This window comes from Vicugna pacos, chromosome 22 (genome assembly GCF_048564905.1).
Source record: "Vicugna pacos chromosome 22, VicPac4, whole genome shotgun sequence".
NCBI lineage: Eukaryota > Metazoa > Chordata > Mammalia > Artiodactyla > Camelidae > Vicugna > Vicugna pacos.
In genome coordinates, this window is record NC_133008.1 from 11,293,218 (window position 1) to 11,306,548 (window position 13,331).

General features: G+C 49.4%; 1 protein-coding gene across 1 annotated transcript; it reads left to right on the forward strand.

Annotated features, from left to right (window-relative positions):
* Positions 1 to 9,878: 9,878 nt before the first annotated feature.
* On the forward strand, positions 9,879 to 13,001 carry DUSP1 (dual specificity phosphatase 1). Its single transcript, XM_006198978.3, has 4 exons — positions 9,879 to 10,512; positions 10,788 to 10,933; positions 11,302 to 11,521; positions 11,942 to 13,001. Exons 1-4 carry the CDS (start codon positions 10,146 to 10,148, stop codon positions 12,310 to 12,312), a joined length of 1,104 nt encoding a protein of 367 aa, XP_006199040.2. The 5' UTR covers positions 9,879 to 10,145; the 3' UTR covers positions 12,313 to 13,001.
* Positions 13,002 to 13,331: the final 330 nt, after the last annotated feature.

The following is a 13,331-nucleotide window of genomic DNA, read 5'->3' on the forward strand; positions in this document are numbered from 1 at the left end:
ATGGGGAACACGGATGCGGACCGCCTGGAACCACGCATGTCTCTCCAGATTGTGCATCCAGGTCACTTAACTCTCCCGAAAACTTTGGAGGAGGACGCTAGTCATCCAATTTTTGGAGGTGAGGAACCTGGCGTAAAGAGAGGACATGCGACTTGCCCCAGCAGAGCCCTTTGAGGTTACTGGCAGAGCTGAGATTTGAACTCAGGCGCTGGGGCAGGGCTACACCATTTTTCTTTAAATCATGAACCATTTTAATTTTTAAATTGATGCAAGCACTCTACACTGTTAAATACACCTTGAAAGTGATTCAATTTTGCTTCAGTTGTTAAGTTCTCTTTTATCAGCACAGCTTGATTTAAGGAATACCATAACTTTCCACTGAGGGGTTGCGAGGTGAATCAGCAGACTGAATGAACAATTGCTTTATTACAGTCTCCTCGTTCTTTGTCCTTAAGTGGTATCTGAAATTACTGAGTCTAAATTAGAGAACAGACCATTGGCCCTTATAAATAGCTGGTACTTATAAGATGCATTACAAAGATCCCTGCTAGTCCTTTGGATAGTGGTTCATTAAGTAAAATAACTTAGTCCGATTTAATAACAGTTCACCTTAAGGCTGTTTCTGCAAATCCTATTAGCGACTCTCTAAGGGACTGGCTCAGGCTAAAATCAACGGGCTGAGCTGGGAGGGTACAAATCTCCGTGGATTTGGCAGATTACCAGGGCCTCAGTTTACCCGTCTGTAAATGAGGACCATAAAGCCTAATGAGTTGTCTGTTGAAGTCATGCCCGGTGCTCACAGTAAGCGCTGGATCATGTTCACAATTATTATTGTCTCAGCCGAGCCAGCTGCTCTTGCTAACGGCTGCCACTTCACCCCCAGTTCACCTTGAGGCCACGTGACTGGACCCCACATCTCAAATGAAAAATTTCAGGCATACAGAAAGGTTGAAAGAAGAATGCCACCCATGAACACCCTTACACCCACCACATAGACTCAGCGATTGCTCAGGTTGTGCCATTTTTAATTTATTTACTAGTGTGTATATTTTCTTCTGAACATTTAGAGCAAGATGCTAATCTCATGAACTTTTACCGCCAAATACTTCAGCACTTATCTCTCAAGAACAAGACGCTCTCTTAAGCAACTACCAAAATCACCACTTCCACAATATCATGTAACATCCAATCCATATTCTAATTTCTCTTCACAGCAGAGGCGGGAACCACCAAATTTTTGGACTTTTGCCAACCCGAAGGATGCGAGTCTCTCAGAGTAGTTAGGATTTTCTCGTCTCTTAACGATGATTACGAACGAGCACCTTCTCTTGCTCAGGGGCTTCCTACAGCTCTGTGAACCGTCTGCTTGTAGTTTTTGCCCATTTTAAAATCATACTTTTGGTTTTTTCACCTCTATTTTTAAGTACTCCTTAAATATTGGTGAAATTAGCCTTTGTCTATGTTACAGATATTGTCTCCCATTTTTAAAATGTTATTTATTTTTTTTTTAATTGAAATACAGTCAGTTACAACGTGACCATCTCTGGTGCACAGCACAATGTCCCAGCCATGCATATACATACATATATATTCGTTTTCATATTCTTTGTCTCCCATTTGTGTGTGTGTGTGTTTTTAAACTTTGCTTGTGGAGTTTTTTGTTAGTTTGCCTAGAGTTTTCTTTTTAATTCAGCTTTAATTTTTATATAGTTGAATTTATCAAGTTTTCTTTTATTGTTTCTATATTTTTAGTCCCACATTGAAAGACTTTCCTCACTCCTGGGTTATAAACGAATCCCCTCCTGTTTTCTTCTCCAAGTTGGAAGATTTCATTATAAAAATCTAAATCTCTGGTCCATTTCGTATTTATTCAAGTGTTTGGTGTGAAGCATGAGTGCACTTTTATTTTTTTTCCAAATGGCTGTCCTATTGTCCCAAGATCACTAATTAAAAATTCCATCACAGGGGGAGGGGATAGCTCAGTGGTAGAGCGTGTACTTAGCATGCACAAGGTCTTGGGTTCAATCCCCAGCACTTCCATTAAATAAATGAATAAATAAACCTAGATATCTCCCTCCAAAAAAGATAAAATAAACAAAATTTTTAAAGTCCATCACGTCCCAGTGATCTGAGATGTCACGTCTGTCATACATCAAATTCCTATGTGTTCTTGGGCAAATTTCTGGGTTTTCTGTTCTGTTCCACTGTCTGGCTATTCTTGTTTCTAACTACACCATTTTGCTGGGGCTTTATGACACGTTTTCATATCTGGTGGGGCTTATCTGCACCCCATTAGTCTCCTTTTTTAGTTTCCCATGGCCTTTCTTGGTTATCATTTCATATCAACTTTAGAATAACTTGTTTAACTCCAGGCAATAATAAAAAAAAAAAAGCCCTCAGCATTTTCACGAGGATGACGCTAAATGGATATATTCACCTGGGCCGAATGGACATCTTTATGGTATTGAATATGTTATGATCAGGGGGCTATCTTTGGGGCACAGGCTCTGTTATGGGTTGAGTTATGTTCCCCTCAAAAGATAAGCTTAAGTCCTAATCCACAAGTACCTCGGAATGTGACCTTTTTTGGAAACAGGGCCTTTACACAGGTCATCAAGTTAAAATGAGGTCATTAGGGTGGGACCTAACCCAATGTGACTGGTGAAGATGAAGGCAGAGATTGGCGTGATGCTTCCACAAGCCGAACACCAGGAGCTGCGGGAGAGGCCTGGGACGTGCTCCCTCACGGCCTCGGAAGGAACTGACCCGGCCAATACCTCGGGCTTGGACTTCTGGCTTTCAGAACTGTGGGACAATCGGTTTCTGTTGTTTTAAGTCACTCGGCTCACTGTACTTTGTTTTGCCAGCCCTAGCAATCTACTGCAGGACCCGTGGAGGATCTCTTAGGCTGGAAGTAAGCTGCCTGGCCTCGGCTTCAGGACATGGAGAAGCATTTGTGTGCTTCTCTGTCCCTGACCCCAAGCGAGCCCAATCAGGCCAGTTTCTTGCCTGCCTGAAGTTGGACGAGTGAACCAATGAACGATTGGAAAGCCGGAGGTGTGACTTCACTCTCAATGGGTGGCCAAACCCGCTGAGGTCGCGGCCAGTGAATGAGTCATTTGTGCAATGTGGCTCAGTGAGTCAGGGAGGGCCAGGCAGAAAGCCCGAGTCTGGGGCCTAGTTCCTTTCCCCTTTCCTTTGAAATCTAAAAGCAGCCCCCTAAAAGTCAGCATCCCAAGACATAGACAGTGACATGATGCAACACGACACCCTAATGACACGCCTGCTGTGTGCTGCGGAGAGATAAGGACAAAGGGCTTAGAAAACAGACAGAGGGAGTGGCAGGCCCCCAGGCGCTCACTTGTTATGTGCCTTTGGACAAGTTAGTTAACATCTCTGGGCCTTGGTTCCCTCATCACTTCATGTTGGGGTGGTAGTGGTCTCTGCCTCACAGAGTTAGTGTCATGATCTAGGTGGAAATATATATATATATATATATATATATATATAAAGCACTTGGCAAAGGGCCAGTCTCCTAGCAAGTGGTCAGGACAGACTGGCAATTGTTATTAAGAAAAATTGCTCCCAAATAAGTTACCCCCAAAGGCAAATCGGTATGCACAATTCCTGAGTCGTCAGCTATGATTCTGATCACACCACTGGTAACTCAAATAAGTTACCCCCAAAGGCAAATCGGTATGCACAATTCCTGAGTCGTCAGCTATGATTCTGATCACACCACTGGTAACTCTTCCTTTCTCTTCCTTCAGGGGAGAGTTTGGAATAGACAAACTATGACCTCATTTGCTCCCTCCAACATTAATTAATGTTTTCTAATTATGAAAAGGAAATTATGTCTCAATTCATCCTCCATCTAAAAAAAAATTAACTAATAACAGAAAGTTGTCACTTCTCACTGCGGCGTCAGTTCACTGGCGGCTAAGGCGGGGCTCGGGGCCATGTTGGCCGCTGTGCCCTTGGTTCAGGGATAGGCCTGGGTGAGTCACGGAGGCCCTGCTTCTTCCTGGTCCCTCTCCTGGGCTCCTGGGCTCATCTCCACGTGTTTATCCAACAAAACCTGCTTTGAGGGTGTGCTGGGGACCAAGAATGGCAAGAAACCGTGTCCTTGCTCCCAAGCTAGTGGGAGAAACAGAAGTGGTTAGTCCTGCGGACTGTTCACACAGGCTCCTAGGACTTTATCCGGTCCCACAGCGAATCTGGAGAGTTGGTCTCTTGGGGTTCTCACTGTCCCCTTTCTATAAGGCAGAAAACTGAGGCTCTCAGGGGCAAAGTGGTAGAAAATTGAGGCCCACCTCTCAGAGGTATTTCATCCAGACGTTTCTCTTCTACATTAGTTTTTGTGTCCAGGTAAACATCCCCTCCTCTGGGCATCTTTCCCTCATCACTTTCTCCCAGTTGTGTGAGGTGCCCTTTTCTGACCTTTCCAATTTCTACCATGGCATTTAGCACCTGGGTTGAACAAGACTGTCCCCCTGCTAGAATGTGTGTTGACTGAATGACTGCAGTGTTCTAATTTCTGTCCATCTTAAACCTTTCTACTTTACTGTATTCTCCTAGATCTAAGATCTACTAAGATCTAAGATTCTACTAGATCTAAGATGTCAGCAGTTCTGAGACCCCCCCCCCCCGTTAATTTATGCACCATAAAGAAAGAGAAATGCTGGCAATTAACTATGTTAATTAACTCGGCTATTCCTCTGATTGTAAGTCATATTCCAATTTGAGGAATGTTAAAATATGAAAAATATGCCTTAGGCTCAATGGAATATATTATAAAAGCAATGACTGCTTTTAAACACATCCTAGGGAAAGAAGATTTTATAAATATCCATCTGTTAATAATAACAGAGTTCACTAAACACTTACCCTGTGGCAGGTACTGTTTTAAAGTGCTTTTCATCCATGATTTTATATCAGGGCTTGGCAAAACATTTCCTGTAAAGGGACAGAGGTAAATATTTTAGGCTTTGTGAGCCAGACAGGGGCAGAGCTACTTACCTCCCATTGTAATGTGAAACCAGCCACAGAGATTACTACCAATGGGTATGGCTGAGTCTTAATAAAACTTTATTTATAAACACTGAAATCTGAATTTCATAGAATTTTCACATGTCACAATAATATTCTTCTTTTGAATTTTCCCCCAACCACTTAAAATATAAAAACCATTCTTAGCTTGTGAGTTGTAAAAAGAGAGGGAGTTGGCTAGATTTGGCTCATGGGCTGTAGTTTGTTGACCCCTGTCTCTGACCTTCACATCAGCCCTACAAGATAGATCCTAGTATTATCCTCATTTTCTACACGAGGAAACTGAGTCTCAGAGAGGTAAAGTAACTTGTCCAAGGACACACAGCTGGTGAGTGGTCAAGCTGGGATTCTGACCCAGACATTCTTAGCTCCGTCATTTGCTTTTATCAAGTTCCCCTAAATACAATAAATATGATTTATCCCAAATATGGTTGCCTTTTAATATATTTAGCTTTCCCCCTGATTACAAAAGTTCCACATCTGTGCTGAAAAATCCAATCATACAGAGTTACAAAGAAGAAAATGAAAGTAACCCCAGCCTACAGAGATAAACACTTGCAAGTCTGCACACACAGCTCCCACAATGCTGACTGGATTTAGAATGTTCTGGACACTGTGTGACTTTGGATACATTGCCCAACCTCTCTGGGTCCTTGTTTCTCAAATGAGGGGGCTGGCTGAGGTGACGCAGCTCCACAGCCCCCGCCCCAACCCCTAGTCCTGAACATGGAGCTCTGTTTGCAAGGATTGTGTAATAGCAGCTGGTTCCGTCCTAACTGCCTGGGTGTGGAGGGTGAAGTCACCCCTTGCCAGCCCCTTAAGATGGGCCAAGTGGCTGCTGAGGCTCGCTGCCCCAAATTCCAAGCCCTGAGTGACTTCAGAGAGGAAGCAGGGACATCAGGGCCTGAGCTGGGGGTTCTAGGAGGCCCAGGCTCTCTAGGACTGACGCCAGGGACCACTCTGCCTGGTGAGCAGAGCTCCAGGTGAGCTGGGACTCAGACACTCCTGCAGAGCTGCCTGGAACGGACCTGCGGCAGGCGTGGAGGCCTTAACAGACTGGGGCTCCTACGGCGGCATGCCTGGGCCCTGCTCTGCTCTGTGTCTCCATTAGACAGGCGTGGGTTTGGATCTGCATCTGGTGATCACCAGCCGTGTCACTTTGAGCACAGTCCCCTCTCTGAGCTGTCTCCTTGCCTGTCAAATGGGGATAACAACCACCTCACAGGATCATTGATTCGTTCGTGAGCTGATACCTGTAATGCAGCCGGCACAGGGGAGAGGTTTCATAAATGGCCATTTCTGTCCCAGTCTCTTCTTCCTACACTTTTCAACGGCACCTTTAAAAAGTCCATCCATCAGGCCACAAATTGTGGACCTACTATGTGCCGGCCATGGCCTCTAAAATAAGTAGGGTGGAGAGGTCAAAGATGAGAAAAACAACACTCCCTGCCCTAGGAAAACTCAGGGAGGGTAAGATAAGGACCCAAGAGATGTTTACACAATCGGAAAGTTCGGACAAAGTCCTACAGGGCTCAGGGGCAGAAGCTGGAGCAACCAAAGAGGTTTCATGGAGATGGTATTTTAGCTGGGACTTGGAGGGGGAAAGCATCTTGGCAGGGAGACGGGGAGTAGTGGGACACAGGTGCGAGGGTAGGAAAGGATGAGAAACACGCCCAGGAGTTTGCCTAGAACACAACAGGAGAGCCCATGAGAGCAGTGAAGGCGGGGCCAGACAGAGGGGCGGGGCCCAATGGTGGTGGGAAAGGGAGCGTTAGGAAGGGTACCAGCCATCATATAGCGCAGGGGCATGGGAAAAGGGCTGTGGCTTCTGGAAGAGTACACGAGTGGTGGGAGCCAGCTCCCCCTCCTGAGAGCATCCCTTCCAGATGTGAACCACACCAGGTACTTCCTCACACCTGGTCTTACTTAGTCCTCGATGGCGATGAGTCCCAGTTAACAAAGGAGGAAACCAAGGCTCAGAAATGTTAAGCCACTTGCCCGGGGTCACAGAGCAGACAGTGAGCTGGGACCACTTTGACTGTCATCTGTGGGAACGCCACCCTTTCTCCTCCTGTGACCCCAGGACAGGTCCAAAGTCGACTTTGAGGGCAGGATTCAGACAGGGACGGTAGGGTAATGCCAACTCTGGCTACACTGAGTCTCCCCACTGCCTCTAGAAGTACTTGTTTTTATCGCCATCACAAGTAGGAGGGAGTGGGGGCTCAGGAGGGGAAGTGATTACTCAAGTCCATACACTAAGGGTGAGGAATCCAGCCTAGGCCTTCTCACTGCCCCACACTGCCTCCAGGTTTGCGCCTAAGCACATCTAAAATCAGGATGAGGAAAGGCCAGGTTCTCTCCCCTGAGTCCCCATCCATTGAACGATGCTCTTTGGTGCCCCTCTGTCCGACAGGCCCACAATTCCAGCCCCTTGCTTCTTCTGCAGTCACCACAGACCAGATTATGCTGAGCCTCTCTTTGGCTCCATCTCCAGCCAGAGGTAGCATCTCTGCTCCCTGGATGAGAGGCCTGGGTGGCTACAATTTGACCACCAGAGCCTCTAACCTGAGCCAATGTGCGTCGACTGGTCTTAAGGAGGGACTTCACCCTGGGCTGGACCTCTGTACGAACCACACCTACTAGTATCCACACCTACTAGCATCTTGAGGTGACCTTCTCCCCAGGTTCCGGTGCCAGCTCCTGAAACACACAGTGGCATGATGATATAAGGGCTGCATGCTGGGAAGGGGAAAACCAAGAGACTTAGTGAATCATAACGGGAAGGGGTGGGTGGTCCCTTACACCCATCATCTCTAACCTGGATCTCAAACCATCCGCAAAGTAGGCGGCTGGAAACGCATCGTATAGGTGCAGGCTTAGAGGCTCCGTAGAGGGAGAGATTCACCTACAATCCCCCAGCAGCAAAATGAGAGCATGAGGGTCGAGCTATGCTCTTTCCAGAAAGGGGTAAAGAAGAAAAACCCACAGAGCTCAGCAGATACCTGACTCCAGGGCCAGACTGTGTCACTACCACTGTAATAATTTGTTTAAAAAAATGTGGGTAGGGGGAGGTATAATGAATGCTCTTGGTTAAAAAAAAAAAAAAAAACCAGGGCAGATCGAGTTGGTATGCTGTGAAAAGTCAGCAGCTGTAACATTTTATGATTCAATGCATAAAGTATGTTGAGTTCCCCAGCTGAATAAGTAGTACAAATAATTTTTTTCTTTTTTAAAAAAGATACAGGGAGGGTGTTGTCATTATCTAAGGATCTCCTTGCTGTCCTCAGTCAGTGTTCATCTGAAGGCAGAAAACACCCTTTAAAAAAAAACACAACTCTATCTAGAATTTAGACAGAAAGTTTGAGCATATGCGAACACAGAAGCTTAGAAAGTCAAATGCAGAAGTTGCCTCTGATGATACAATCCACAGATCAACGACGCAGGGTGGCAGTGAAATCCCCCCTCCACCCTCCCTCCCAAGGAGAGGGGAAGAAACCACAGAATGTTCCTGACTCGGCACCCCAGCCCGGTGGCGCAATGTTTATGTTTGTGTACCTAGCGCGTCGGTGCCGCAGTCACCGCCGCCCGGTAGGGCGGGGGGTGGGGGAGCGGCGAGAGTAGGGGGAGGGAAGGGGAGGGGGCGTCACTAGGGCTTGGGACGAGGGTGACCTCCTGGGGGTCTTCCCAACCCTTTGTCAAGGTCCTCGAAATCCTCTTAAAGCGCCGTAGGGCTGGATTTCGAGTTCAGCCCATACAGATGGCGAGAACCAGGGCGTGGGAGCTGAATTCGGCTCCTCTTCCCAGTTGGAGCCCCCGAGTCCAGAGCATAATAGGCGCTCAATCAGTACGTATTTGTGAAACAGAGATGGAGCAGCACGATGGGTCTTAAGTGAAAAGGATCAGAAACATGTCTGGCGGCCCCTGGGAGGCGCTGTCGAGCCGCGCTGGGGGTTGCCTCCCTAAACGCCGAACCCCACAATCCACAACCGCACCTTGCCACCCCCCCAATACTGATTTCAGCCCCCTGACCTGCCTTCCTCGGCTCACAGTCGTCTAGGGACCACATGACAAAGAATGGTATTTTTCCGCTTGGGGTTTGATTGGAAGGCATCTTGCTTGTTAAATACACTTTATTTTCAAGTAACAAGAGAGGAAGTCTGGGGAACAGGAAGATATTTCCCTGAACACCTCCACCCCAACTCGCTCCGGCTTTTCTTGAGTGGGTAAACTCGTTAATTTTTCTCTGCCCTTCATTTCAGGCCCCTCTCTCCTCCCAACCCCAGCAGTGCAATGCTGGGCAAGTAAATCGCTTATCCTTGGGAACCTGGTTCCTCGCCTCCTCTCTTCGGGGACAAGGAAATGAGAGCTGGGGCCCAAGTGTTTGCAAAAACGCAGGAAACCCCTTTCCGCTCGGATCGGAGGCGGAGGGGGCGCGGGGCTGGGGCATGGTGGAGAGGGAGGGGGGGCCGGTGGCACGCGGCCCGCTTTCCCAGCCGCTCGCACCCGGCTCGGCCCTCGACTGGCAGCGCGCCTTCCCCCTCTCCTCCCAGCTGGATCCGGAGAGTGGCGCAGGCCAGGTCCCCGGGGACGCGTCAGGCGCAGGCCGGACGGCCGGGCGGGGGCCGGGGCCCGAGCCAGAGCTCGGCCGGCGGACCCCACTCGGAGGCCGATGACGTCTTCTCCGCTAGCTCCGCCGGCGCCAAGCCGGGCAGGGCGGGTGACGTCACCACACCGGTCACGTGACCGTCATTCAAACAAACAAACCCCCTTCCCCCAACGCGCGCGAGCGCGCGCCCCGCCCCGCCCCGCCTTCGGAGAAGCTACATATAAACGCGCTCCCTGGGGCCAGGCTCGCTGCGAAGGACGTTGGGGCTGTAGTTGCGATCAGGGCCGGAGGGACAGTCGGGGGAACAGCAAGGAAGCCGAGGTGGTCGATAGTCCAGCACGAAGACCCCTCGCTCAGTCCAAAGGCAGTTCGGGGTTTGGCGCAAAGAAAACCAAGGTCAGGCTTTTCCTCGAAAGCCGTCTCTCTGCCCTTGACTTCCGAGGACAAAGAACACAGCAGGACTTGCACTCTGGGGGCGCTGGGACCGGCCATGGTCATGGAAGTGGGCTCCCTGGACGCCGGAGGCCTGCGGACGCTGCTGCGGGAGCGCGCGGCGCAGTGCCTGCTACTGGACTGTCGTTCCTTCTTCGCTTTCAACGCCGGCCACATCGCCGGTTCCGTCAACGTGCGCTTCAGCACCATCGTGCGGCGCCGGGCCAAGGGCGCCATGGGTCTGGAGCACATCGTGCCCAACGCGGAGCTGCGCGGCCGCCTGCTGGCCGGCGCCTACCACGCCGTGGTGCTGCTGGACGAGCGCAGCGCCGCTCTGGACGGCGCCAAGCGCGACGGCACCCTGGCCCTGGCCGCCGGCGCGCTCTGCCGCGAGGCGCGCGGCGCGCAAGTCTTCTTGCTCAAAGGTACGCCCTCGGGGATGCCCAGCGGCGGGCCGCACGCCCCCTACCGCCTTGCCCCGGGACCCCAGTTTCCCAGCTCCTGGCGGAGCTGCCCCACCTGGAGCGCTTGGGCGCCTAAGTCGCATTGTGGGGACTTGCTGGCTTTGTTTGGCTGTAGGAACAAAGACTCGCCTGGGCCTCTCCGGGGTAAACTTCCAGACGTGGTGGATGGGGAAGTTGTATCAAGGTGCCCTGTCTCGGCGGTACTAATGGAAAAAAATGTCTCTTTGTATTCCCAGGAGGATATGAAGCTTTTTCGGCTTCCTGCCCGGAGCTGTGCAGCAAACAGTCGACCCCCATGGGGCTCAGCCTTCCCTTGAGTACCAGTGTCCCTGACAGCGCTGAATCGGGGTGCAGTTCCTGCAGCACCCCACTCTATGATCAGGTTAGTAGGGGGCCCCGCCAGAGGGGAGAAGGAAAAGCTGGCAAAAGTGGAAGAGCAGCGCTAGTGAGGATGTAGAAAGTGACTTGCAGCTTTATTTATAACAGGGGACACAGGGATATTATTTACCCCGTCGTTAAGCCATACCATGGAGCTGAACCTCTAACTGTTGGCACTATAGAAATGAACTTGTTAATGGGTTTAATGGGCAAATGGGTTTAATCCCCTAATTTATTTATACTCCAACAACAGTGCTGAAAAGTTCACCCAATATTGAAACTGACTTTTCCGGCAGGGCGTCATTGTGGGTGTGGGCACCAGCATTGATACTGAACAAAGCTTGACAAGTGTTGGCTATTTCTGGATTTCAGGGTGGCCCAGTGGAGATCCTGCCCTTCCTGTACCTGGGCAGTGCCTATCATGCCTCCCGCAAGGACATGCTGGACGCCTTGGGCATCACTGCCTTGATCAACGTCTCGGCCAACTGTCCCAACCATTTTGAGGGTCACTACCAGTACAAGAGCATCCCTGTGGAGGACAACCACAAAGCGGACATCAGCTCCTGGTTCAACGAGGCCATCGACTTCATAGGTAAATGGAACGGATGCCTGGGACTCCTGCCTCACTCCCTCTGTTTTAGCCACTGAGCCTAAAGTCTTGTGACTTGAGTGACATTCTTTTACAGCTTTCCTGTAGACATTAATATCAGCCTGGTGTGGGTAGCATCAGTATAGATTTGATGTCCCACTTTACATACTAGCAAGCCACATCTTAGAATGTTGCATTGATTTGTCCAACATTGATCTTAGTGGGGATGCCTGATCCGGGTTTAAATCCCCAGCTGTTCTTTGCACGGTGGCCACGTTGCCTCCACAGTATCTATGTGATGGCATGAGGTGACACTGACCATCTCTGGACAGGACACACATGGCATTTCTTAAGACACCCTGTGCCTGGGGTTGGGGTCGTTCTCCTGGACTCTCGAGTAACCAGCTGCCCTTTGTTTCCCAGACTCCATCAAGAATGCCGGTGGAAGGGTATTTGTCCACTGCCAGGCAGGCATTTCCCGATCAGCCACCATCTGCCTTGCGTACCTCATGAGGACTAACCGAGTCAAGCTGGACGAGGCCTTTGAGTTTGTGAAGCAGAGGAGAAGCATCATCTCCCCCAACTTCAGCTTCATGGGCCAGCTGCTGCAGTTTGAGTCCCAGGTCCTGGCCCCACACTGCTCAGCAGAGGCCGGGAGCCCCGCCATGGCTGTGCTCGACCGCGGCGCCTCCACCACCACTGTCTTCAACTTCCCCGTCTCCATCCCCGTCCACCCCACGAACAGTGCGCTGAGCTACCTTCAGAGCCCCATCACGACCTCTCCTAGCTGCTGAAAGGCCACGGGAGGTGATCTTCACAACCCGCCGGGACTCCAGGCTCCTTGAAAGGAAAAAATGCAATAACTCCAGGGAAGGGGGCTCGCGAGGACTGGCCCTTATTTATTTAACTTCACCCGAGTTTCCACTGGGTTCCTGAGCAGTCGTAGTGATGACTTAGCGCCAAGACATTTGCTGAACTCAGCACATCCGGGACCAACATACAGTGGGTACATCAAGTCTCTCTGAGAAAAAGGGGCAGGAGAGAGAGGACTCCGAGTGAGAGCCGGTTTCCTTTTGCCTATCCCTGTTTTTTGAAGGAACTTTCCATGCTTGACATGCCTACCAGTGTTACCATTCCTGACGATGCATATACATATGAGAATATACCTTATTTTATTTATTTTTGTGTAGGTCGTCTGCCTTCACAAACGTCAGTGTCTACTCCCAGAAGAACCAAATACCTCAATTTTTGTGTTTTTTGAGTACTGTAATATCCTGTACATATGTCCGAAGCAGGTTTGTTTTCAGCACTGGAGAACACCAGTGTTGGGTTTTGTTTTGTTTTTTAAGTTGCCAACAGTTGTATGTTTGCTGATTATTTATGACCTCAAATAATATATTTCTTCTTCTAAGAAGACATTTTGTTACTTACATAAGGATGACTTTTTTATACAACAGAATAAATTATGGTCTTTCTATTGAAATCTCAGTGCTTTATTTCTTGGGCAGTCCCACTGATCCTTCACCCATCACTGAAACAGGGGAGGACAAGGGTGTCCAGAATGTATTGGCATCTGATCCCATACTCCTTGGTGGCCCCTCGGTCCCCCAAGATGGCTGGGTTGTAAGGAAGGTAGAGAAGTGTGATCTATCATAAAACAAAATCAAACCAAAAAAATACAAGTGCTGGAGCTGAAATCTTACTGTTGGGTCCAGGTGTATCTCCCAATATGTCAACCAGTGAGCTCGAGTGTCTGCAGAGCCAAAGCTAGGAAGAAATGCCCACTTGCTTCATTGCCTTTTTCATTTGCTGT